We start from the raw sequence: 27,798 nt of genomic DNA, 5'->3' as shown, positions 1-27,798 counted from the left end.
TGCTCGTGCTGCCTCGACTCAGTCGTTGACGCGCGCTCGTTTCGTTTGCTTCGGGTATTAATGGTGCTTCAACAACCATCAGAGAACTTCACGGTCCAAGTTCAACAGAAAAATACTTGTGCTTGACCTGTACTCTGAGAAACATATCGCCACGACATGTGTACCATTGAAAGGTAAGCAACAAAAGTTTCGTTGAAATTCAAACTGTCTTTTGAAAAAGACAACCAACATTTTCCTCGTTTCTTCGCAGAAAATTTTCAAAAATTGCTTTCGACTTAGATTTTTTATAGATGCGACATTTTTTCAAATCCTTCTTAAATCCTTCGACCGAGAAATTCTAGAACAGCGTAGAATGTTCTTAGCTTTCTGGAAGTAGTAAACAATTCTTCTAGTCGGCGAGGAAACGGTGAATCGAGCCACTTCCTGTCGATCTTTCCAATTCGTTTCCTTCGCTACAGATAAGATACATTCCTCTTTTACCACGGGTTTTGTACTTTCTTCGAACGTAATATCATTGGACAGTGTATGACGCATTGCAAAGCAGTTGCTCCAAGTTCATTCATTCGTTCATTCATCGTCGACAGTCGATGGAGTAGTTTTATCGCCTGGAGCAGTAAATATCGAAAATCCATAACTGACGGCCGCGTAATAAATCTCACAGGCACGTTGCGTTTCCAATAAATTCTAGTACACCAGTAACGGCCGATATCGATGGCTCGGCCCGTTCCTTTTTTATTTCTATTTTATCAAGAAGCAAAATTCGAGAAAGCAATTGCAAATATTTGCAGATGGATTGGTGGATTGAATTTGTTGTAGTCGGGCGAGGAACGACGCCGTATCCTCTATCCGAGCACGGTCAATATTGACTCTGGCTCGAGCCAAAGCCCATCGTAATAAATTATTGACTTCGTGGAAGCAGACGAGAGCATAAAAGTCCTGCGGTGATCTACATTAATCGACATCCTCTCGCAGCACAATACCGCTCGCCATAAGGCTTTAAGCGTCGCATAAATCGTTCTTTACGAAGGGATTATCGGCATCGTGTAAATCTATTTGCTCCGTTGAATTTAATTCCCTTCGATGAAATTGAAAAGTTTCTCCAAACTGGTCAGCTCGGAACGCGAGGATAAATAGCGTGTAGCGCAGAGCGATCGTAGGTTCGCCTTCGAGAAGGTGTAAGTGCACTGTGCACTTTTCTGTTAGTCTGTCGGCACTCGATACGCGATTCGGAGGGGTCGCCCACGCATCGACACGTACGGCAGGCAAAGGCAGGAACACAGGGCCGTGTGCGTCGGTGATTTACGTTAAGGGCACCGTATGTCTTTGTGTGTTAGTCACCGACCATAGGGGGTGAAAGGGACTGGCATGATTGTTAGAAGGGGAGAGAAAAAAAGCGCGAGAGAAAGAAAAGGTGGCACGCACACGATCGAACGTGTTAAACAGGCTCGACGTGTTTACTTTTGCATACGCGCCGTGCTGGTGCGTGTTAAGGGCATAACCATTCCTGCCGTGGATTATTACACCGGCAATATAGAGAGAGAGAGAGCTCGTGTACCTTTTCCTCTTCGCTTTTCGCTCCTCCCGTCTCCTTCATTCGTTTCGCCAACAACCGTTTCCTTAATTGAGCATAACCAGCTTTCCTTAACCCGTTGAATCGATTTCGATAGGGTATCATTCCGAGAAGAATAGCCGGCGTTTGTCGTAATTGATCGCGGGGAATAAACGGAAGAGATTGCGGTTAAAAGAGAGAACCTGTGCACCAACACCGTTACTCTGCTGTTCATTCTCTTGAATGCACAATTATCTTGTCAAAGGTTATCGTTCATCGAACGTCTCGCGTTATGGTCTCGTCAAAGTCGAGCGAAGGGCTCGATCGACAGCTTCTACGTTAGAGTAAATTATCCAACGAGAGTTTTGGAAACGCCTATTGCCGCGTCGATTGACGAGAGGTAATTATCGGAGGTTTAATTAGCTCTTTCGTTGAAACATTTTACCTCTTAATCTTGGTTAAAGCATCGTTTCGTAGATGACTCAGCGCAGTTGTTCACTAATTGGCTGTGTTTCCGAATGGCCCCACCAAAATTGAGAACTCAGGTTCGGTATATAACTTAAATTGACTACAAGAAACCGATTAAACTTGGTTTCAGAGCTGGATGTCTTACCGTTTTCGAGATACCGCGGTGAGGTCAGGTTAGGTTAGATTAGGTTAGGTTTTGTGTATGCGCAGTATTGAATAGCGCACGCGCAGTCCCAAAATTGTACAAAAATTTCTTACCACGATATTTCAGAAACGGTAAGACATTCAGCTCTGAAACCAATTTTAATCGGTTTCTGGTAGTCAATTTAAGTTATACACCGGACCTGAGTTCTCAATTTTAGTGGGGCCATTCGGAAACTTATCCCACTAATTTATTAATAAATGCGAGTACCGCGATCCGTCCGAGCGAAGATATATTTGCTTAGAGACCGTGAGAAGGAGCTCTAGATGGTACACGTAAAAATAACACGATCTTCGAAAGGCTGCAGACGTGTTTGCTCGCACAGGCTACAACCATTTGCAGGCGGCAGGTCTGTTTGTCGAGAGACCCTCCCCGAGGTAAAGGAAAATCGAGAAGGGAACGAAGGGTGGCAGTTCGATTTGGACACGCGATATATTATGTGCTCGGCACGTACGTGCTGACTGCTCGGTACATAAGTAGGCAGAAGCATACGTAAATAGGCTGGTTGAATGCGTGTGTAAACGGTGTTCAGGAGAAGTCGAGTATAAGAGCAAGAGATTGGCATCCGAGTAATAGGAGCACGCGCGTTCTAACGATTTCTCATGTTTCTAATTCCTCCGTTTCTTCTTCTGGGCCTCGTCTTCCTGCTTTCAGGGGAGTCGACAGAGACGAACAGTTCCTCCTCAGGAAACAGTTGCGAATGCGTTTCACCCTTTGATTCTCGGAACACCGAGACTCCCCTTTGCCTATTCTTTTTCACGGCTAGAGTCACTTGCTGAACTTGGTGCTTCGAGCTCGATTAGCATGGAGAAACTCGTCTGAGTGGTTCGAACAACGTGAGAGCAATGATCGGTTTACTAGACGTAATCGACGAGCAAACATTAGGTTTCAACTTCGATGATTTCGCAAGATCTTGTTTGTTCGACTAACATAGTTTCAAGATGTTTCTTTAAGATATTACCTACTGCTAGAGTAGCGTATACAGTTATTGACCTCTATATAATGGTTGATCTTTTCTTAAAAAAGTAGAAAGTATGATATAATGCATTTCTTACATAGTACACTAGTAGAATTAATTCTGGACACTTAAATTTTTACTTAAATTTCACATTTATTCAATTATTTAATATATAATCATTTATATTTTATATTTTAATCATTGTTTTCTAATTTTAGTACGTCGCTTATATAAAAAAAAATCAGTAAAAAGACCATTTACAGCGATACTTTTAATACACAATAAAAATTATAATTTCAACACATCAAAGGAGGTAGAAAAAAATTAATATTTCGTTGAATATCCTTTCATTCTGTAATTGGCTATTTCACCAGCGTTGCCAGGCGCGAAAACAAAAATAACAACACAGTAGAGATTTTTTTAAATTAAAATTTTTAAACATTTACAAACCAAATCATGTGAAAATATTAGGTATAAACATTATAGATTACAATAAAAATATTACGGTATTAATTTAGTATAGCAGAATATACATTTTCTGCACAAATATGGAATAAAGAATATTTTTATTCATAGTGTCCGGAATTAATTTCACCAGTGTAAATTATAATTCTATTTGGGCAAAGAAAGATAATTAAATTATATTATTTGTGAGTTACAAAACATATATTAAGGGCAGAAACCTAAAATTAAATGTATAAATTTTAAGCAAAAGAAAATAATATAAAAAACAAAATTAAATTAAAATTGTGGACCACTAAGGACCACTTTTTTAGAGAAAGGGTTAATTATTGCAACTATACAAATTACCCTCGTTGAATTTGAAAATAATCTTAAAAATTCATTATTTTCATAAACAAAGTAACGCGCAATGCGATAATCAAACGAGTTTACACCTGTAATGAAACGATTCCAGGATAGATTTCTCTCGTTTCGCGTCATTTTTCAGAAATTCTCGTGTTCTACACGTGAAATAGATCGTAAACCGTTTAAACGCGTTTCATTTACTATCGCGTTAAACGCTCGCTACCGTGTTTACGAGTAACAGATATACGTAAGACTGTTATCGTTAAAAGCGACGTTCACGGTAATCGTTTGATATTTATTGGATATCGATCGCGCGTTAAATCGCGAAATCGATAACTGTGCAATTGCCGCGACAGTTATAAGAAAACTCATTGTCAGAGAAAAAGAAGCGCCGCGAACGCGTTTGGAAGATCGATAGAGACCGTAACAGCGTTCCCGTCCCCGGCTCGTTGCATTCCCTATTATGCCGACTTTGTTATACCGGGCACGATCTCTATTTTCTTCTTTCCTCGCGATAAACGTTGCATCGCGAACGGTGATCGTGTATGGGTTGAAGAAAATCCGAGAAACTTGCATCCAGGCTATAGTTACGGTACACAGCATCCTTTCGCGAATATAGTGACATAATAGGCAAACGTCCAGGCCGATGCACCGTTATGCAGAATGGTGCTGAGGTCAAAGAGCCGGCACGGTCGGGAGGGAAGGAGCAGAGTCTGGGATGCGTTCGGAGTGCATCGGATATGCTCGTTCGGCTCATGAATATTTTCAAAGTCGAAAGATCACGAGATACTGCACGGCATGTCCGAGTAAACTTCCGTAACGTAACGAGTATGATCGTCCTCCTTGTTTATCGTGATGCACAGGGTGATTCAAGTAATTAATACTACACCTGTACCTCGCTATACGGCATTCCTCTATAATGGCCTTTTTTAATTACGGCACTTTTTCGATTTACGGCCCACAATGTTTCATTATACGGCCGAAAAAAAATGGTGTACTTTTATTTTTATGTAAACATTTTTAGAGGGAATAAAAAGAATAAAATACTTTGTAGGCGTTTAGTGGAGAGGGAGAGAGGGTTTCGTCTCCCCGGACGTCTTTGGTTCGGGTCGGGGACCGCTAGGTGGCGGCGAAACGACAGTGTTCTCGCTGGCGGTCGCCCGGCATGCAGTTCGAATATATAGAATTCGTCCGTTGAATCTGACAGACAATCCCGAGACGAAACGCCTTTTTCTACCCTCTCCTACAGCTTTATGAACTAAAAACTAAAACTACATTATTTTATAAAAATTTCGAACAGATCCAATTGAATTCGTATGGGTTTGTATCAAAATAATTGATTTGTTATACGGCTTTTCGCTTTACGGCCAATTTTTCCGTAAAGCAAGGTATGGGTGTACCCACTTTTTCTAATTGCTATCTAGGTGAATGGCTCAGTCTGTGTAATAATAATGATAAGTTGAATGATAAAAAAATATGGTTATTAATTTTGCATAGACGTACCATTTACCGACGTCGAGGTTTGTTCCGCTGGCGTTTCAATCTTGGCCATTGACACTGACCTAATAAGGGTTAAATGGATTGTTCCTGAATGTCCATTGAACGCAGCACGCGTCTCTATTGGGGTGTTAGGCGTATGCACGCATTTAAATCGCCTCTATGCCGCACTGCGCGTTCTGGTTATCGTTTAGGGGCGTTTAATGAATCCCGTGGAGGATATATCTGGCAGAGATTGTTAACGATCGATCGATAAATTTCTGTTCTCAACACGTGCGCTTTGAAAGCCAGCTATCACCCGTATACATATCTCGTATTCCTTCTACGGTGTTTCTCCTTCGTTTCCATCTGAGAAATTCTTTTTTTGTAGGCAATTGATTTAATAGCACGTCAGGAAAATGGTATTCTGTGGAAAGTGCGATTATAATAAAAACTCGTGTTCTCGCGAAGATTAGACGTTCCCTTTATGCTATTGATCTTTTCGCTCGTCAATATTCATCTATTCTCTCTAACCGTCTAACGCTATATATTAGGTTGTGTAATAAATTCCCGCATTTTTTGTATTTTATTTTTTCCCGCAATTTTGTGTTTCGTTTGGTAAAATATATACAGTGAGAAGTAAAAGTGAGTACACACTGTTCAAAATAGAATATCTCGGTTAAAATTGGACTAAATAATTTGAGGTTTTTTGAGAACCTATTAAAATTAATTCACTAAAATATGTACATATTTTTATCGTTTTAAAAAATTACAATTTGTTGAAATCATGAAAAAAATTTAGATAATTTAGTGTTAGCCAAAAGCTTATCATGGATACCTTTATCCAAGATTAACACGCTTTTTATGAGGGGAGAAATAAAATTAATCACCATGCGCATGGAAAATCATCATAGTTTATTATTTAACTCTAATAGCCATCCACAATATCACATCTAATAGTCACATACACAACTGAACAAAAGAAACATAATACGCAGCATGATTAGCGCCTTGAACCTTTCTTTTAACGCCATCACGAGCTTCGTTTGAAATTGAATTGCTACTCTAACATTTAGAAAATGAAGATAATACGAAGTGTAGAATTAAATTAGAATTCTGGCTCTCTGCATGGTCCGCCGTCCGAGGGTTAAGAAACGCGAATACCATGTTGCGATTTCTCACAATAAGTAAACCGCGCTGATGTATTATCCGCCGATACATCGGCGCGCACCGTGCGTCTCCCATGGAAATGTAAATTATAAATTCAAACCGCGTCGGCAGTTGCCAATCGGCTTCTTCCTTTTCACTTACCGCTATGTAGTTACTTTTACGCATAATCGCTCGGTCGGCATCCTTTTCATTATTCAGCTGAGCTCTCGTAAATACCTAAAAAGGAATAAACCTGACCACGCGGTTGCACTTGACACGCCCAGGCCAGCGGAACAACATCTTGGGAGAAAATCGTGCCACTTTTACGTACACCGTCAAATCTAACGTATTGTTCCGGTCTAAATTTATCCGGAAATTATACCAACGATCCATACGTGCCTCGCGTTAATCCCGAGTACGAGGATGCTCCTACTCGAGGATTTACGATCCTCTGCGTGACACCGTGGACAAGTTGCCTTTCTACCCGGTGATCTCGTTTTTGACGTCGCTTTTTCTCTTTTTTTTCTTCTTTTGTTCTTCTCTCTCTCGTTGTGACAGCAAGAGCCACTTGTAATTGGGACGTTTCGTACGAGAGGGTAGTAAACTATATAGGGGGAGAATATAGGGAGGAACAAAAGGGAACTCGTACGAAGAGTACTTGCCAAAATAATTGATTGTCCTAGAGGTAACCGCTTCAAATATTTAAGGTTCTTCCGATCTTGCTGCGATTATATTGCTTATCGAGGAAACGTGTCGGTGTTTCGAGATGAAAAGAAGGTAACGGTGATTCGTCGTGTCGATCAGAGCTCCAGCTGCGACACCGTTAATCGACAAAAGTGATTAGTTTTGAAACGTGTAGACTCCGTTAAAAATCGTATCTCTAGCAGAGCATTGAGCGATCGCTTGTACACGCAAGCGCGGACAGATTAATGAAGCCGATGCTATCACCGGTTGACGTGGAAATCGGTGCAAAAAGGAGCCAGCGTTACATTACTGATTGCGAAAATCAACTAGGCCTGTTTTACGCCCGTCTTTTACTATTCGCATGGGGGGGTACGATTATACAATAAAAACGTCAAGATGATTCTCTCGACTGGATTCAACGTGGCGGATGTTCCTGCGTTTCTAAGCCTTCAAAGTTGACGCGTGTTTACTCGAACCTTCGTTTAATGAGTCCGTCAACCGTGACGGGTGTTGCGTGTGTATATGATGGAAAATAATATTTACACAAGTATAATCGGTTATAAAATTCTTTTCCTTCGAAGCGATTACGTAGACGAGAAAGATCGTTTGCTCCGTCCACGGAGATGTCATAATAAAATCTTTAACGATCCTCCTTGAAAACATGAAAGTTTTCGCCCTTTGGTTATCGATCTTTTCGAAGCGGTTGCTTCGCTTAAGCCAGCGTGGCGGATGTAAATTTACCTCTAATGCCTCGAAAATTTGCCGGGGAAAAAAAAGGGTTCGCTTGGGATGCGTATCCCAGACGGTGCGCGTTCAATTACTGGTGATAACGCGGTTTTGGCTGCCTTCCATACCCCATTTTTCTTCTTTTCCCTTCGAGTACCTACCTCCTCACCGTTCGCACGAAACGTGTAATCAAAGTTTACTGCCGAAGATACGTAATGACAGGGTCAGCGCTAGCGGGGAATTAACGATCTGGGAATGGAGCTTTGGCCGAGCGTACAAATTTCGCGGCCTTGCAATTACGTTTCACGTGCTCTTCCACCGTAAAAGCGAACCGACCGATGTAATTCGCGAGCTTTTACCCTCATCTTTTATTTCGTAATCGACGCTATCAATCTTTATTTTCGTCGCTCCGCGAATGCAACGAAACTGGGCCCTCGTTTATCATTTCTCGCTACCCCGTAAGAAACCCAACTCTTTCTAATTAAATCTCCGATCGAATTAAGTTCATTTGTACGTTCCGATTTTGGAGGTGGTTCGAATCGAGCCAAAGGCTCTCCACACAGAATATTATCCTCTTTCCCGACGCGTTGCTTGAATGGAGCTGGTGTTAGGTCCTGCGGCAGGATGGCGAACAGAGGAAGAGAGAAAAGAAAGTAAAAGAGGGATCCTTGAGACAAATGGAGGAGGCGGGCAAGGAGAGAATAAAAAGAAAAGCTGCCAGCGGATGTTTCGGACGCGGCTGCTTGCTCAAACTCCAGCCTTCCTCTCTTTCTCCCGTTTCTTTTCCTTCTCCTTCTTTATCCTACGGTTTCTCCCCATTGTCCCCGTGTCTTATTCCTGATCGATTCATACTCGAAGCACGAGACTGGAATTTCTCTCGTGAACCGTTCCCTTCTATCTTGCCTACCTTATATTCAATTCTCAAGGATTCTTTACAGTTCAAAAGGATGTTACCAAAGAATGCCTCGCACGTGTCTAATATTCCAGATGTATCAGACCGAAGGTTGGAATGTCGGTAACAGAATAGTAAGAAGGGTGGATCATCGATTCGGATTTTCGTGTTTCGTCTACCAGCATCTCGGGATCGGTTAACAGGTGCGTCTATTGTCCAGTTCATCTTCCATCCTGTTACCTAGACGGGGACAATAATTTTCGGTTAGGCTCAGGTAACAACACGTGCTATTTGGCAGGCACAGCCCTTCAGAGGCTGTAGTCTTCCGGGTTTAATAGGAAATTTTGACAGCCTCCCAACTGTGATGTCTTATTTTCAGGGACAGTGCCGGTTTTAGCAATATTGGCGCCCTGAGCAAGATTATCGTGGCGCCCATTCAAGGGCTCAAAATTTTTAAGAAAAAAAGATACGGTAATAATATGAAACGATGAATTTGTAGTTAGATTGTAAAAATTGTTAAACGGATATAAATGAATAAACGCATACGAGAATGCCCGGACACCGGGCTGCGACGCCCCCGTACAGATCTAGCGCCCTGGACGATTGCCCGACCGTGCTCCCCCCTAACGCCGACACTGTCTAGGGATGTGCGGGTACCCGATATTACGGGCTCGGGCGGGCGTCCGGTACATGCGTGCAGTTGGGTAGCCCTACTATTTCGGGTCCGCTCGGGTACAGTCGGGCAGATTCGGACGAGCTACCGCGGTCCGCAGCCCAACTCTCATATGTGCAAAATCTGTTTTATATGGAATTTTGGAATAAGACAATTTGGAAGCTCGTCCGAATCTGCCCGACTGTACCCGACCGAACCCGAAATAATCGGGCTACCCGATTGCACGCATGTATCGGACGCCCGCCTGATTTTTCCCGAATCGACCCGACTAGTCGGGAACCCGACACGTTAGTCGGGCCGCACATCATTATTTATTTCATGAAAAGAGTTATAATTCTTCAGGTTACAGGATATTGAGATTGAAACTGCTGTTTTATTAAAGTATACATTAGCTGAAAATTATTTATCCGTGCCGAAGTTTCATCTTGTTTCTTCGCCCATGGCGATCGTTATGTTAGATTTAATAGAGCAAAGAACACTTAGGGTCTCAGGAAAAAGTTAACGTATGCATTAAGTTTTCTCGCATTGACGTAAAAAGAACATTGTCCGGAGAGAAGAGGATAAGAACTCAGTTGCATTAGCTGGAAGATAGTTCCCGAGGCTACTTTCGAACTTCATTAAGTTGATCTTCCCTTTTTCCTTACATTTTTTTTATTCCTCGATCCGCAATTTTATATACTTTTCGCTCAGTCGACTCGCTCGAGGACGTCGAACGTTCTTCTATACTTTTATGGTGTCTATACGCGTCCTCAGAGATCCATCCGCATGCAACTCGTTCTGCTTCCTCTTCTTGTTTTCTCTGGATCGTTGTTTCTCGATTTCTCGAAAAGGATCGCCGTTCCTCGGTGTTCCCTTTGATTAAATCGTCAACGCTTTGCAAATTGAATTAACCAACGTGGAACGCTTTGGGAACGCAGTAGAGTCGCTCGTGGAATCGCGTAATTTCATTTGCGATCGCGCAATGGTACAAGCCATTACAGAGATAGTTGAATTAATTAGACGAGCGCGTAGCTGGTAAAAATTTTAATTAGCTGTTTCATTAGCGGATCGAGCGATAGAATGCCTGGGTTCTTGGTTCGTCAAAGAATCGTCGCGTTTCGAATTGCGTTCGACACCTTCTTCTTCTTCTCCTTTTCTTTGGCTTTGAAGAGCACGATACTGGCAGCCGAGCGAGAAAACGGGAGCTTCCGTAGGAACGAAAAATAGAAACGACGCGGCAACGAGATTCCTGGGATCGTTTTGCGCTTCCTCATTTTATCGACCTACCCGGCCGCATCGCAATCCGTTAAGACTGTTTCCGACTCTCGTCACGTTCCACGCGCCCTTCGTGAAAAACATTTTCCTCTCGAACGATCCTTATTTTTTATTCAACTTTACCGACGCGTTAACAGGGAAATGTAATTACCTGTTCAGCTCCGTTATAGGTGGATCGAGAGACAGGAAATTTGTTGGTAAAACGATACGATGAGAACCTCTGTTACCCGTTACTCGAACGAGAAGACACTTCCTTAGCAGAGTCCTGCGGAGCCAAAGTGGAGCCAATTACAAGACTGGCGGCAACCAGGGTCTCGAGCCGATCGAGCAGCCTTCTGCACGGCAATTGCTCCCGCTAGCCTTTGACAAATTTTCTCCTTGTCAAATTATCTCGTTGCCAGGCCGATCATCGATCGATCGTTACGAACAATCCCGAAATTAATAGCCGATTTTCCGACGCGTTCCAACTATCATTATCCGACCTGTTAATCATCAGACTCCGGCTACTTTCGTTTATCATCCGGACGCATTAATCCAATTGACTAATTAGCGAATCGTGGCCCTATAAATACGTAAGTGCGCCAATTAACGTGCTCACCGGTGCGGAAAGAGAGAGGTTGAATACCGGATGAAAAAAGAAAGAGGCATGGTATAATCTGGTATCTAACCAAGTAACAGGTTCCACGGAACGTTCAGGATGTTACACGCTGGATGAATGCGTGAGATACACAGGTAAAAAGATATATACACTCGAGTGTGTTATAGGGCAGAAGGGAGGAAAGGGCTACGTGACCAAAACAATGGCCCTTTAGCCTGGTCTTTTCAGGTTACATAAGACCGGATCGCATTGTTTGACGTTCGTTTCGTCTCCCCCTATTTTTCTCTCTTTCTCCGTCTCAATCTTTTTCCCTCTGGATTTTCTTTGTATTCGATCTTTCTTAGGCAATATACTCGATATTTTTCACGGAATAGCGAGAAAGCGGTGGCAAGTGCTCCCTCTGAAAAGTCTTGGAAGCCGTAGATTCGCGTCCGAATTCTCGAGTCCCTTCGACGAGCGGTTCTATTGTGCCTCGTTCGCGGGGGTGCACGAGCTTCGGGTAAATTACCTTCCAGGGGTTTCTCTTCGAGCAACTCGTGTTTCTTAATGGTAGCTTAACGTCGTTTTGTTTGGGGTGCGTTTTTCTTTCCATAGAAAAAGGGGGAGGAAGAGAGGGTGCTGTTCTATATTATACATATTTCTATGCTAACGTTTCTCGAAGGTTCGAGTCGATCGATTCGACGAAAGTTTCCATGGGAAACAGGAAAACTTTCGGAACTTAATCACGGGCCATGATGAAAACGTGGTTTGCTTGTTACATGTACTCAGGAACTCGAGTCTGCAAGTGTCAAGTGAGCGTAATTGATGCGAGGGAAATCCTTTTGAAGGAGGACGTACTCGCGTATACGTCCTCGAGGAACACGCGACGCGGGTGGTGCGGCATCTAATGGCGAGATATACGTTTATGGCTGCTGAATTTACGATCGATGTAAATGCGAGGGGAGGCCAAGCCGGAGACCCCGTCCCTCTCGGGTTCCTTCTTCCTCAGGATCGTTGTTTGCAATTCGCCTCACGTCAACGTTCCTTTATCTCTCGAGACTACGCGTACGCGTCTTCGTCGACGCTATTGTTGCAAAAGGACAGGCGTTATTTAATCGTGCTTATCACCGTTTCCTGATGTTGACCCATTTCGATGCGTTTATAAAGGATTTTCCCATCTTTATTTACTATTATCGAGCGAATCCGAATTCCAGGAAGCCACGATCCGCGACCACCGAATGTTTCCAGACGCTTTTCCGCGTAACAATTTTACACGTCGAACGATTTTCGCGATAAATCGCGTGCGAAAGATCCATAGAAAAATCTTTGTCGAGTCGAAAGGAAGAAAATCGAGGAAAGTAACTACAGTGGGTGATCAAATTATTAGAGCCACAGTATGAAAAATAGGTTTTTTGTGTTTGTGTATAAATAGAGCCACAATTTGAAGGGTTTTACATTGAGTAACTTTTAATCGATAATCCTCCACTAATAATATACAATAAAGTATTTATAAGAATAAACAAATACATTTAAAAGATTATATTCCAATTTTTTTCGGCATACTTTCGATGCATTTTAAGCAATTCATTCTGATTGCTTTATTTCTGGCCGATACTTCTATCAAACGTTCAATCAATTGACATTTATTACTAATAATAAATGTTGCCACAAATTTTCGATGGAGTTGAGATCAAAAACTTTCACTTTTTTCAACCGTGTATCATAACTTTTCAAGCATCATAAGAAAATAATAAAAATTCTGTTTAACTAGGTTTTCATTTAAGGGGTTACGCCTAGTTGGGATCGAGTAATTTTCAAGATTTTTCTTGCCGTCCTCATAAATATTTACTGTAAAGTGAAATATACCATCGAGAAATACATGTTTTAATGTAGTTTTAAGATTTTTTTAAAAGTAAAATGTTAAATAATGAGAGAAATACAGCTTTTCTTGTAGAACGCTCTTTTCTTGCGGTGGATACGATATCTTCCAAACCGCTTATTTGAAATGAAAACCAAAGAAGATTGAGTTAGTATATTGTTAAGGGCCTGAATGAAGGGGTTTGCTAAATTTTGATTTTCACCAAAATGACAACAATTTTACTGAAAGATCCAGTTTTTGAAGTGGTCAAATTGTGTTTTCTTTGCGATAAAGAACAAATTTTTCAACGGAATTAAAAATCCTTCGTTCTGGCCCTTAATAATACAATATACTAATTCAATCTTCTTTGGTTTTGAATTCAAATAAGCGGTTTGAAAGATATCGTGGCCACCGCAAGTGATCTCGAGAAAAAGGACGTTCTACGAGCGTTCCCTCTTTAAAAAAATCTTAAAACTACTTTAAAACATGTATTTTTCGACGGTATATTTTACTTCATAGTAAATATTTATTAGGACGTCAAAAAAAAATCTTGAGAATTACCCGATCCCAACTAGGCGTAATCCCTTAAGAATTAATCCTTTTTATGTAAAATTGTCAATTTATGCGAGTGATTCTAATAATTTGATCACCCGCTGTACATCTCGACAGATACAACGACTAAAGTCTAATTAAAACTCGTTAAGGAGACTAATTGCTTATTTTTCTCTTTTGTTCCCTTCGAATTGCATTAAAACGCGAGATGTCGATGCGTATCTGAAAGTGGCTTTAAGGAACGATAATTACTTCCTCCTTGAATCACGACCCGTTGCTGAACATTAAGAGAATCGTAGGAACGCATTTACTCGCCGATACGATCGACTTTTTCCCTCCTCTACCTATCCCATCCTCTTTTTTCTCTCTATCTTTCCCCGATTTCTTGGCAATACGCGCGGATTCAATGGCCCGTAATGGAGGGTTGACGCTATATAAGGCGACGTCTGCGCCACGTAGAATCGATGATGCTCTCCCACGGTGTTACTTCTTATTTTTATCATCCTTCACTTTCCTTTTCCCCGCTAGTGTTCTCGATTCATTAATCAACGCCGGGGTGAAATTACTCTTGGTTTCCGATGAAACGCGACCTTGGCAATATAGCGTAGGGCAGGATCGATCAGAAGATCGTCACCTGATTAGGGATACTCGTAACAAGTTACAAAGAAGAAAACCTTTAATACTTTTTCCAAGTACCAGGATACTTTTTCCACCGTGCTAATCGCCGGTAAATACCTTTCTCGGCTACCGATCGCCCTTTTCGCGATACAGGAAGACTCGCTGCTCCTCTAACCGAACGCAAAAACGTGCCAGCTCCTTTTGGATAGGCAAACCTTCCGATCGCGTTCGCGGTAATGTTTCTTAGTCATTCGAGTCGTCCGAAGGGAAATTTATGCGCGGATCGAGGCTGGCTGTTTCGAACGAGCTAGGCTCGCGGTTGTGCTCGAACAATTCCAATTATCCGAGCGCATGCGTGGCTCATCAATTGTCGTGGTATTACCGATCACCGTGCTCGTTAATGCGCTTTTTCGAATAGGTACTTTCATCGGCGGTCTTCGGGCAGATAGACGAAGATGTAGAAGCTTTTTCGAGCATCGGTAACGAGATACCGGGAAATCTCCATGAATTCTCGCTAGAACGATCGAACCGGTCGACGACCGGTTTACACGCTTGGTCCCAGGCTCTATGACGATCGTTCATTCTTGCTCACCTTTGGCAGGTGACGCGAACGTACAGTGAACTCGTGACATACTTCGGCCACGGTCATGGTGTGTTATTTTCAAAAGTACGCACGAATTCGTGAAGAAACAACTCGATAACGCGTGGGTCGAGGAAGCGGCTCGTGAGATTTATTCAATAGAGGGGACAAGGTTCTTTCTTCTCTCATCCGGCACATAATTGAAAAACGATGAAAGGACCATCTAGAATTTGCATAATAATGTTGGGGAGATCGGGTATGGTTGTCACATTTTTTTTTTACACGTTGTAGTTGCAGGGAAGTTTCTTCAGACATAGTTTAATATAAAGTAGGTACGTCCAAGTTTATAAAAAAAATTAGTTTTATGAATATTATTAATAAGATTGTGAGTTAATTCACGTTATCTGTAGTAATTATTTTGCGACAATGTATCCGGTGCTTGGGTTGATTGTCCCACATTTAAATAGCTAAATTTATTAAGAAAAAATCAATTCGATTGAAAAAGTAATACTTTTATTGTTAATGTTATCATAAAAATCTGTTATATTTAAAGTTTATTTCTGAAATTTGAACACAAAATAATAATGAAACTCAGAAACTATACAGTCTCGAACACAAAATTAAACTTACAATTGGGAACATTACAAAAAGAAATGAAAAATTTAATTCTTTGTACTGATCATGAATCTTAAACAATATTAAATATAAAATTATATTTTAAAATATTTATAATAAAATTAAGAATTCTAAATCATTAAAAATAAATCAAAAGTAATTATAACAAACTTATCAATTATTGAAAATTATTAAGTCTCACCATTAAAAATCAATTCAATTGAAAAAGTAACAATTTTATTAGTTAATTATCATAAATGTTCTGTGACAACTTAACCCACACCGTTAAATAATTTACACTATCCACTCATTTATTAGGAAGTTCGAAGAATGCAAAAAGATCATCAGAATAAGTTAGATAAAACTAATTTTATCGGATTTTAAAGACGTCCTTAATAGAAGAGATGTTGCAAAAATTTACTTCATGTGTATCAAAACTAACAATGTCTTGATACTAATCTACAGCGAACTAAGCGATCGCGAGGAAGATGCGACAAAATGTCCACGCGTTGCCAAGGGTTATTAGTACATTTCTATCGCTTACTTTCTTTATTATAACAATAATTACAATCAATCCGTGTGACAATCACACCCGGTCTTCCTTATTTCCCTTTCTGATTCACCGACGATGTACCCGTAGAAAATAACCTCCCTTGGAGCAGCACGAGAGGACAGATTGTTAGAACTTAGAAACACTTTGTAGTTAAATACGTTTCGTAGGATCGAGATTATAGAAAGGAAGGAAGAAGTTAATTGGAAGGAAAGGTTAGTCGGACGTGGTCCAAGCGAATTCGGTGCATTGAGATTTATGGACTGCACGTCCGCCTGTTTCTCTAGCTACAGCAGCAACGTGACGCGATGTTTCGTTATGATGGTGGTATGCATACCCGACGGAAATCAATAAATTATTTCACTCACGTCGAACAGCTGAATTCCTTCGCTACGCATTTACCGATCACTGTCATTTGCCCTCCGATGAACGCGTCTTCTCGTAAGACATTCATCAATCGCGATTGCAATTAATTTTTTATACTTCGATCTGTGATTACGGCTCTGTGATTGAACGAATCGCAAGAAACACCGTTGCGGATGAACACGAACCGATGTGTCTTTCGATACTTTGTATAGAATCAACCTGTCTTCCGGTTGCGTTCGATGTATCTTCATCGAATGTGATTTTATTCGTTCGTTTGCAATCATTCAGTGATTTTTATTAGGAGCTAACCTCAGTTTGTGTACAGATGAGATGGCATAAAATCACTGAACCTTTGAAATGGATTTAAAATAAAACTCAGCTTTGTACCGATTTCAGAAGATTTTATTTTTGTGACTCGAAAGGACGTCTGTAAGTTTTAATTAATACCTTGCAACGCTGCTTTCCATTGAATTTTTTTTTCAATATATTGTGTTGGAAGGTAAATTGTAACAATTATTAGGTTTTTTTTTTAAATTTTTTTTTGTAATAATTTATAAATAAAGAAGAGGGTCCAATTTCCTTTTGGGTGCTATTGTTAGAGGTGTTAGTGAATAGATATTTAGCACATTGCTATTGCCTCCTTTAGCATATAAATTACGACGCAAGATGATGTGTAAATCATCAATGTTAGTTCCTGAAATGTCCATTGTTCGCAAGTGTGTCATCTGGACCTAAGCACATCGTTCTTTCGCTTAATTAAAATGAAGTATAAAAAATAAACAAACAAAAATAATATTTATTGGGGCCGCCCCCTACCCATACTTTCAAATATCAGATCTAGCTAGTTTCAGTGAATGTTAAGGAATCAAAAAAAGGATTTGGCGCGCTTTTTTTATTTTGTCAATCAGTACGAATGATACAGAAAAAGTAAAAACAAGAGAAGGCAACGTCGTGGAAAATCTATTGTAGTCGACATCTGTACTGTGTTTATGACAGATCCAATCGGTTCTACTTTTACTAATACAAAGGGCAGTGCTCTCGATGCACGATTCATTTTTGCCAGCACATTATTGAAATGAAATAATCTAACAATAGTCATCCAATATCTCACGCTCGCTGTGCATCGACGGTGACTTTAGTCACTCGTTAAATTTCGCATTCATTTTTAACCTTGGTAGAGCAGAATATAATATGTTATCTCTATGGTTCCTGATCTCTTGTATTTCGTTTCTCTTTCATTTTATATTACGAAATTTATTTTTTTTTTACTTTTTTTTTTTTTAAGTGCGTCTGTGTTAGGATTACCCCGTACCGGGCAAGTCCGTCGTAGCGAAAAGGTTAACATCCTGAGGGATGGTGTTGGATACCGTTATAGACTAAGCAAATATTTTTATTCTTCGCGTTTCGGTTAAGATAAGTCAATCCTAAATTCTGTCTCTAATCGCACTATCAAACGACCCTTGAATACCTTACTCACCATCCCTGAATCATACGCTTGATCCTTCGAACCTCAGTAATATGCAAGAACTAATCGGTCCTAATCCTCATTCCAACCACTTTCAAAATCAGAATTCCGACCTTTTAAAACCAGTACCAGAACACTTTTCCTTCGGAATACGAATCAGAGCCAGAAGTAGAGTTGTGTAATCACGTAAAGAATCGCTAGTAGTAGAAAATTACTTTAACTGTCTAATGTAAGAATTTTGTGTATCAAATTTATTAAAATATTTATTAAACATCGGAATCTAACAATGGAACTTGCTTTTCCATACGTGCAATCGATATCATCGTGCTTCTGATAAGAACTAATTGGTTGATAAATTCTGACTAATTGGTACTCGATAAATTTTCAAACTTATTTTGTTCGAAAATAAAGCGTCATATGAAAAAATTTTATTCTACATTTTCGATTCAATTTTTCACGTAGAATCACCTACTCGCTTATATCACCAGTTACGGGACACCCTGTATACATGCATTTTTTATCTCAACAATAGCCAACATAGATTTCAATAAAATACCTCAACAAAATTTATAATTTAAAATAAAAATATTGAAACCAGTCATTTTGACCCCTTTGGTAGTTCTAGTGTTAATCAATTTGTAACAACCAGTATTACGAGTGAAAACTTACTCTTATCCTTATTATGCCATTAGTCTTTCGCATACGTCGTGGATTATGCCTGTTTGAAATTTTTCTCAGTCAATAATGACGCGGCTAATCGAATGCATTAATTTTCTGTCACGACGATTTTGTAGTTTCGAGGATTTATAAATTTCAAGTTTACCTGCAGTCCGCTTGAAAACATAGAGTTCAATGATCTAAAATAGAAAATCAACTTCTATTTAAAATCTTTTCAATTATTTAACGCGTTGACTCTCAATAGGATTTCATTTTGTCCGATGAGATTTTATTGAATCTTCAGAGAGAAACAACTCGAAGCATTTTCTGCCACGATGATACACGCGTGAAAGCCAAAGCCTCCGTACGACGGTGTAAGAGTGTAGGATAGGTGGTGCGTGTGCGAGCACGTGTGATGTTCGCACGAACTCAACGACGAGGGTGCACGCTCGATTCTATCGTGGACACGAGCCTACGGTCTTCGCTATAGTCTGCCCGGATCACCAAGGTGAACAAACTCTCCCATGCCACGGATTAATCCTCCGTCGGATCCACCGAACGTTTCTCCGACCTCGGGGTTAACGCGATCTAGGATTCGTATCTTCCTCGCGAGTCGACTAGCCGCGTAAAAATATCCTCTAAGATCCCGTTTCAACGCGACACCGAATCCCTGCCATTAGTCTTTCGCATAGGCGGATTATACCTGTTTGAAATTTTTCTTGGTCAATAACGACGCGCCTCATCCAATGCATTCATTTTCTGTTACGAGGATTTATAAATTTCAAGTTTATCTGCAGTCCGTTTGAAAACGCGGAGTTCTGATAAAAGAAACAGCTTTTCGCGAACGAGGTATTTGTGGAATGAAACAGCAGTCGTTCCGCTGGAATCCTTCGGTCAGGTCTACCTGGAATCCCAGGTATTCGAAGTTCTAACCATTTAGTCGATCCCCTGGGACGATTTGTTCCCGGGCTTCGAGTCGTAAACTTTCATATTGTCTCGAAATGTTGGGCATAGTTGCACGAACGAGGATTCACTGAATATCGAACGCATTTAAATTACCAGACTAAGCCGATCGGAGATAAGTGGATAGCGAAAGGATACGAGCAGATAGACGGTCAGGGTAGTTGCTCTTGTCTCTTTCGAGGATGTTCGATAGCAATCGCACTTAGACGTCGAGTTAAAGGAGACAAGAACTGTATCTTGATCGGACGGGATCGTTGCAAGCAATTTCCCTATCGGCGTCAGTCAATCCGTGCAGTGAAAACGATCGCATCGAAGGATTCTTGTTAAAAGTTTATTTATTTTCATATAGGGTTACGCATACAGTTATAGTTCTATTCGGACTTTAAAAAATATTTATATTTTATTATTTAATTTCACATTTACAAAATAAATGCAAAAATATTAATCTAAAGTTAATTGTGGCTCTCTCCTTGGTCCGCCGTCCGAGTGTGAAGAAACGCATATTACAATTCTTACTTTTTCCAGCCAAACTTCTCGGCATCGTTCCTTATCTAAAAAATCTCATTTCCCACTTCCTCCCATTTAAATCCTCTTATTTTTCAAACCACCCTCTATGACCACAACTGTATTCCTTACCGGATTAAAAAACCCTTCCCCATATGGACTTAAAATCTACCTCCCTCCACTTCTTAAACTTTTGTTTTTCTTTTTTCTCCCTCCCTTTAAGTCTTCCACGACCTCTACACTACCATCCCTCTTGAGGGGTGGGAGTACTGTGCTGCGATGACTCTTCCCTCGTCCTCCTGTACTCCCCTTTTGCTCTGGCATTAGTTTTATGTCTTGGGGTTTTTTTTGCAAATTTTTCCCCTCTTCTACCCTACATACATTTTTCCCAACTCCCTTTCGGTAACACCAGTTAAGATTCCTCATGTACTGCCAGTAAAGGGGCCAGCGATCTTGCCACCCACTCAACCGAAATAAAAAAAAAAAAATTACAATTGTTACTTTTTCAAAAAAATTGTATACGTTGTCCTATTTTCTCAAGCTTCTATTAGAAAATTTGGAAATTTAATAAGCATACTCGTTTAAATCGGTACAAGTAATTGCGATTCGAGAGGCTAGCGGGAGAAGGTTGGGTGGCGAGTTGGCTTTTCTCGTAGTCGAATGTTAACTCGACCAAGACAGAAATTACAGGCTTGCCGGGCCATTACAACCCCGCGGCAACCACCGACGTCCCATCGAACTTACCTGCGTCCCTTCTTCACCATCGTCGTTCGTGTCAGGTTATTTCGCCTGGCGGTGAAACGAACCGAGCACGGATTGCCGTGTTATTCTCCCGTTTAACCTTTCACGTGATCGTAACCAATTTGTTGCGAAAAGTGGTTCGAGAACGCGACGTAACTGCGTAGAAACGAGATACTTACTACTGTCGACGCGTTATTGAATCAATCAGCCGGCCACGACGTTCGTACATCGACGTATTCAGTTTTATTATCCAATGAAAGAAAAATGAAAAAATGAATGAAAAATGAGGGATAATTTGTTCGATCGTCGAGGTGTACTTATCGACGCAGGTAGTCGGTGAGACGAGCCCGGTAATTACGTAGCAAATTACCAGACTGCATAACAAGTACACCGAAACAATCAGCGTTAGAGGTACTTATACCGTACGTCCGCTAATGACTCGGCCTTTCATCTTCTCTGATGGAAATGTTATGGTTCGGTAAAGCGAAAGCATACAAATTATTTCATTTATTTATCCAAATGAGTTAAAACGCTCGGAAGGAATTCAGTGTCTCCCGGGTTGTTTTTTTTTTTTTTTTTTGTAAGATTCTCACGAAACAATCGGATCGGAGCCAAGTCGATCCCGTTTCGATCGTGTAATACGCCAGATGGAAATTCCATTGAATTACTCGATATCCGGAGCCTAATGGCCAGGTTAAAACGGAGAACTGAAAGTGGATAACCCGCAAACGCTGATCCAGCTGATGATCATGGAGATTAATCTCGGTACACCGCAACACGCCAGCGTTCCTATTCCTTTTCATTTTTCATTCCAACTTCGCGACGACGATGGCCTATGGGTTTTCAAGCATCACTCTTTCTCACGCATACTCGAATGCACACGCACGTGTTACCTACCCAAGCTTCCATCGGTTACACTGTCTCTCAGCCTTTCTCTCCTACCTCCTTCAACTTCTTCTTCTTCTTTTTCTTCCTCTTCTTTACTTCTCTCCTCTTGTTTTTCATCTACACTCGCCTCGCCCCTTTGGGTCGCGTTCTCTTCGTCCCGAGTATACCAGAGAGGACTCCTCTTCCGCGTTCTTCTAACCTGCCAATCGTGTGCTTTCAACGAATGCGTCGAACCTTAATGGACTGACGATCGGCACACGGCCATCTTTACCATCTTCCTTCGGCTCAACCGGAATCGTAATCCTCGCCGAGGACTTTTTTGCCAGCAGGTTGCTCATTCCTGTTACCAGCCGGGAATAATGCTCACCTGCGACTATTCGCGCGTTTATCTTTGGTTATTGTTACTTACTTACTCGGTAGAAGGATGTTCCTTCGTTTTCTAACACCTAGTCTGTACGGTCGTTTGATATTTAGGGGAAACCCAGTATTATCGTCACAATTGTTATAATAAAGAAAGTAAGCAATAGAAATGGATATTAGAAGTGTGTCGAGCGCTTGAATTTGCCGAATTACTCGAAATCGACGAACTGTTTGAAACAAAAGCGAGCTACCCGAAAAAATCAAACTACTCGAATATTCAAGCTGAAAATTCATCTTCAAATAAATCAAAGTTTTACGACCGGCTCGAATATTCGAGTGGTTCGATTTTTTCAAGTAGCTCGCTTTTGTTTTAAACAGTTCGTCGATTTCGAGTAATTCGGCAAATTCAAGGGCTCGACTCGGCTCGACCGATCGATCATTGTTTGACTCGAAATTAGAGTACTTACTTGAATAAATCGAAAAGACATGTCGCAACAAACACAGATTCTTCTGTCACAAAAATATTTAAACGATTATTTATAAATTTTTTACAATTTTTTTAACAATTTCTCTCATAGGAAGAATAGAAAATTGTAAACTGCGATGTCGAGACCTGATTACACGATCGTATATTATTTAATAATTGTTGCTATGGAAACAGGCGATTACCAGTTGTTCAGACAACTCGATTCGTATGTAGAAATTCGTACTTTCCGGAAAATTTTACATAAAACCAGCAAAACATTTGAAAAGAGATGTAAAATAAATATTTTTCGTATATTTAGAAAAAAATATCTTTCATAAATATTACATAAATATTAATATTTCTACGTAGAAAAAATATTTTGTTTCTAATATTAACTAAACATTTATTTTACATACGGAAAAATATATTCTGTTGCCAATATTAAATAAATATATACTTTATATTTGGAAAAAAATATTCTGTTTAAATATCAAATAGATATTTACTTTATATTAAAAAAAATATATTTATTTCTTAATCTGGAATAAATATTACATATATATTTAAATATTAAAAAGAGATTGAATCTATTTTTAATATTGGATGAATATGTATTTAATATTTTGTGCTATTAGGGACACCTCTAGTGGACATATTGTCGCCTCTGCCCCGCGATCGATCAGTTCGCTGTAGATTAGTATCAAGACACGGGTCATTGTTAGTTTTGATACACTTGAAATAAATCTATGCAATATCTGTTTTTTAAGGAAAGTATATTTGTTTCTTAGTATCGACTAGAACGTCTTTAAAATCTGATAGTTTCGAGTTTTATCCAACTTATTCTGATGATCTTTTCGCATTTTTCGAACTTCCTAATAAATGAGTGGATAGTGTAAATTATTTAACGGTGTGGGTCAAGTTGTCACAGAACATTTGGGGTTATTTGTCACGTGTGACAACTAACTAATAAAATTGTTACTTCTTCAATTAAATTTACTTTTTAACGGTAAGACTGCTGACTTAATGATTTTCAATAATTGATAAGTTTGCTGCAACGACTTTAAATTTATTTTTAATGATTTAAAATTCTTACTTTTATCATAAATATTAAAAAATTTAATTTTATATTTGATCAGTACAAAGAGTTAAATTTTTAATTTTTTTTTAATGTTTCCAATAGTAAATTTAATTTTTGTGTTCAAGACTGTATAGTTTCTTAGTTTCATTATTATTTTGTGTTCAAACAGAATTAAACTTGAAATATAAGTGATTTTTATAACGTCTGTGAAGACATTAATAATAAAATTGTTACTTTTTCAATCGAATTGATTTTCTCTTAATAAATTTAGCTATTTAAATGTGAGACAACCAACCCCATATAATGTGACAATCAACCCAACTTCGGGGTACATTGTCGCAAAATAACTACCACAGATAACGTGAATTAACTCACAATCTTATTGATAATATTCTGGACGGCCACTTAATTTTTTTTTATAAACTTAGACGTACCTATTTTATATTAAACTATATCTGAATGAACTTCCCTGCAATTACAATCTGTAAAAAATAAAACTAAAGAGCCACACGTTGACCAAGTTCCGGTTGTGGAATTTTTAGATATGTCGAACACAATAATGGTTTTTGTTCGTTGAGGAAACGGTTTTTAGTCGGACCTCATAGAGCGGCCGAGAGCGATGGTTTAGAATTCGAGAGAATCGTGTGAATAGAGCTTTGTTGAGCGAAACATTACATTGAGAGATCTTCCTCGATAGAAAGAAACAAAGAATCCCTTTTTAATGAGAATTAGTTAACGAGCTTGTTAGTCGAGAATGGTTCTAACAGCGGCCAGGATGAATACTCGTCAAGCGGTATTACTTACCTCCTGACGGTCCTTTCAATTGGACGGCTCGTGATTTTCCCTATTATTTTTAGATCCGGCACGCACGACTGACGGTACATATACGACTTCTCTTCGAAACAGACCGGATGGATGAGGAAATAATTTCGCATCGGGGGAGACGCCCGGCTGGCGTATTATTATAATTTATACGAATAACGCGACGTACGTTCGAGGACCGCTAGTTAAACCAGTCTTTCCTTTAAAAGCGACCGTGGATATTTAATTATTCCTTTCTCCGCGCGTTTATCATTCGCCGCCAAAGATAGTCAGAGGCTTCTGGATAATTTCTTAACAGATTGATGTCGATACTCATCGATCGGTGTAACTACTTTGTCACTGAGCGTCAGGAATAATTACAGGGAAGATTACAGAGACTGGTGGAAGCATAAATATCGCGTCTCGCAGTTAGCCGTGATGTAACGACGTAACGGTGCCGGCTAGATTTATGTCCGCGTCTTCTCCGCTTCGAAGCCGGCCAGTAAATCGCGCGGCTACCCAACTTTTTTCCTCGAAACTCGAAATTAACAGGCAATCGACGATGCACTCGGGTTACTGTTAATCGAATGGAACGCACGTTTCTCGGTATTATGCGTGAAGCGTCATCCCGGAAAAAGGGAGAAAAAAACGAGGCGGGAATAATTAGCGAGCACGGCGCGGAGCGGCGTGTAGAGAGTAATTAAGAGGAAAAGGTGATTTATCGCCTTGGTTGGCCTTAACGGAGAGGACGATAAGCAACCGCGCGCTGTCTCAATGGTTGGGGAGCACGCGGCGTGTACCAACCCGGTGAGCCTCAACGCTCCTTCAGTCTACATTCGCGTTTCTTCTTTCTTCGCTCGTAAAGTTTCTAGCTCGTCTCGTTGCCATAGTCGACGGTTTTACGGTCAATTAAATATTCCTTTTGACTCAAGGTTTACTTTACGATCATCCAGGCAGTTTTAGAATCTAGTTCCGTTCCTTCGCTGTCCAGGAAGCAGCCACGGTCACGTCCGAACCGTTGTCTTCCTTTGTCTCTCCGCACCTGGCGCTCGTGATGGATCGCGTTTTAAACTGACGATGTTTAATTCCGTAGGGCCTGAGCGTGAAATGGTGTAGCTTGAGCGTCTTTTAATCAGTCGCTTGTAATTACAAGGTGCACCAGCAGTCTAAGAGCGATGGCTTCATTTGTTACGGTGGCACTTGTCGGAATATCCACCGCGTCGACTCTAAAACCCCCCCGTTGCCCTTCGTGTTACTAATCAAGATTTTACTTTTTCATCTTTCAGGTTATTCGGCTTTTCACTGGTGCTGCTGTCCGGCAGCGCAGCGGTGGCAATCGCCGCCGAACAATCCGTGTCGAACTTCGAGACGGTTCACACGAGCAACGCGGCCATTCTGAATCGGCTCGGTCTGGCGCCGCTTCAGGTTCCCGATGGGCATCATAAAAAACGTTTGGCTGGTCCGGAGCCACCCGGATTGAGCTCTCAGACGAGGATTCATCAGCCTTACAGCCGACGGCACGGGCATCGGGACAGTCACGTTTACATAGTGAAACTTCCGGCCAGCCCGCCGTACTACACGATCACGAAACCGCACAAATCCGGCAAGGACGAGAAGATAACGAAAATCGGGCCAAATTTCCCGGTCGGATTTCAAGGAAACGGAAAACCGGCCAAGATTTATCACTGGAATCTGCCCGTTGTGAAGAAGATCAGCGAGAAGAAGAGACTGCACGCTCAACTGAAGATAGAACAAGCGAAGAAGAAATTAGAGGAGTCGAAGAAGTATCAGAACTCGTCGCGGAAAAATTTCGTCGAGACTGTTCAAGAGGGAGTATCGAAAGCGAACGAAGAAGCTCAGGGAAACGAAAAGTACACTTACCTTTCGAATGGTAATAAAATTCTTCTTCGTCAGAAGGTTAATCCGTCGAAACACGTTAGGAACAACGACAAGAGGCTGAGCTATCCGGAACACGAAGAGAAGAAAGGTGAATCATCGAAGAAGAGCAACGGCAATCTAAGCAACAAAACTTACAGGCTTGATGATTCAGGCGTCCACAGGATTCACTTGACGAATGAACTTCACGGCTCGAGGAACACCGCTAAGGTGAAGAAACACCGGAAGAAGGCGGCCATGTCGTACTACGCTCCTATAGCTGGCAAATCCGGCTCCACCAGCATCCACAAGAACTTTCCCGGTAACGGGAAACCAAAAGCGTTCTATGTAATGGAGAAAAGTCGCAAACCCGTCTATTATCATCCCTTGTTACCTTAATCCGTGACACGGTTGGAGATATCCTGTGTAATCGCGTTATGTGTTCACGGCCCGTGAGCTTGTTAGCCCAACTGGTCGAAGCGCGATCGCGGTTCAAACAAGAACAGGGGCCGTCGTTTCCGTGAGACGATGATCAAATTTTTGACAATGAAAATATAACGAGGAGACGAAGGTGAATGGTGTGAACGCGATACGGAGAGAAATAGACTCGGGGGAGTGTATGATCCTTATTAGCCGTTCTTACTCGTGGCCACCGTGTATCCTGCAAACCGTTCCACTTCCGTTACAGTTGTTAGGGAGATGTTAGACTAGGTTGTCGAAACTTTCATCGGAAAGGTGAACACTTAAATTAGGATAGTTTCTTAAGGACACTTTGCCCGCCTCTCGACTGAGTTGGATGTATTCTGACGATTTTTGATAAGGATCAGGAGACGATCCTTGGTGTTTTTTCTTCTTCTTCTTTTATTTTATTTTATTTTTTTTTTTTTTTCATCGTGGATCGCCTCCTGACCGCTACCGTTTAACTTGTATAATATATTTTTCTAAGTTTAACAAATACTTTTTCTACGTCGACGTGCCGTTTCACGCTGTTGCGTGCGATTGCGCCGCGAGGACAAACGACACACGGGGGACGTTAATGGGCCCCGGCGTTCTCTCGAGCAATCGGTCACGAGCGAACTTTATACGAAAGACTGGACAATATATGACTTCTCGACGGGATGTACATGCCTTTTCTACATACAGCCGCGCAAGCATTTTTTACTGGTTTTTTACAACTGCGTTGCAGAGCGTGAAAGCAGCAGACATTTTTTATATTCTTATATATATATATATATATATATTATACATTATAGGAGGAAGCTCAATTGTATTATCGAACCATGGCATTCAGTGTAGCGAATAAAAGTATTTATAATACTTTAATGATTACACAGGTGTGTGTATGTGTTTTGAAATGCGTTTGCTTCGTTATTTTAGAGCAGACGAGGTCGATGGTGAATGAGAACCACTTTTAACCCGTTACAGCACATTTGCGATAGCATCGTG

The 27,798-nt window shown here is 40.7% G+C and overlaps 1 protein-coding gene and 1 long non-coding RNA gene across 2 annotated transcripts; one reads left to right on the top strand and one right to left on the bottom strand.

Moving 5' to 3' along the window:
- The first annotated feature begins 3 nt into the window (after window positions 1-3).
- Window positions 4-27,681, top strand: LOC117604327 (uncharacterized). Its single transcript, XM_034324273.2, has 2 exons — window positions 4-173; window positions 25,764-27,681. Exons 1-2 carry the CDS (start codon window positions 157-159, stop codon window positions 26,749-26,751), a joined length of 1,005 nt encoding a protein of 334 aa, XP_034180164.1. The 5' UTR covers window positions 4-156; the 3' UTR covers window positions 26,752-27,681.
- On the bottom strand, window positions 21,584-22,864 carry LOC143305419 (uncharacterized). The gene is made up of 3 exons (XR_013062333.1): window positions 22,600-22,864; window positions 21,782-21,971; window positions 21,584-21,717 (listed from the first exon to the last, which is right to left on the bottom strand). It is a non-coding gene; the product is annotated as an uncharacterized LOC143305419 (long non-coding RNA).
- Window positions 27,682-27,798: the final 117 nt, after the last annotated feature.

Source organism: Osmia lignaria, chromosome 7 (assembly GCF_051020975.1).
Source record: "Osmia lignaria lignaria isolate PbOS001 chromosome 7, iyOsmLign1, whole genome shotgun sequence".
NCBI lineage: Eukaryota > Metazoa > Arthropoda > Insecta > Hymenoptera > Megachilidae > Osmia > Osmia lignaria.
The sequence above is the reverse complement of the archived record's forward strand: the minus strand, read 5'-3'. Positions and strand labels throughout refer to the sequence as shown.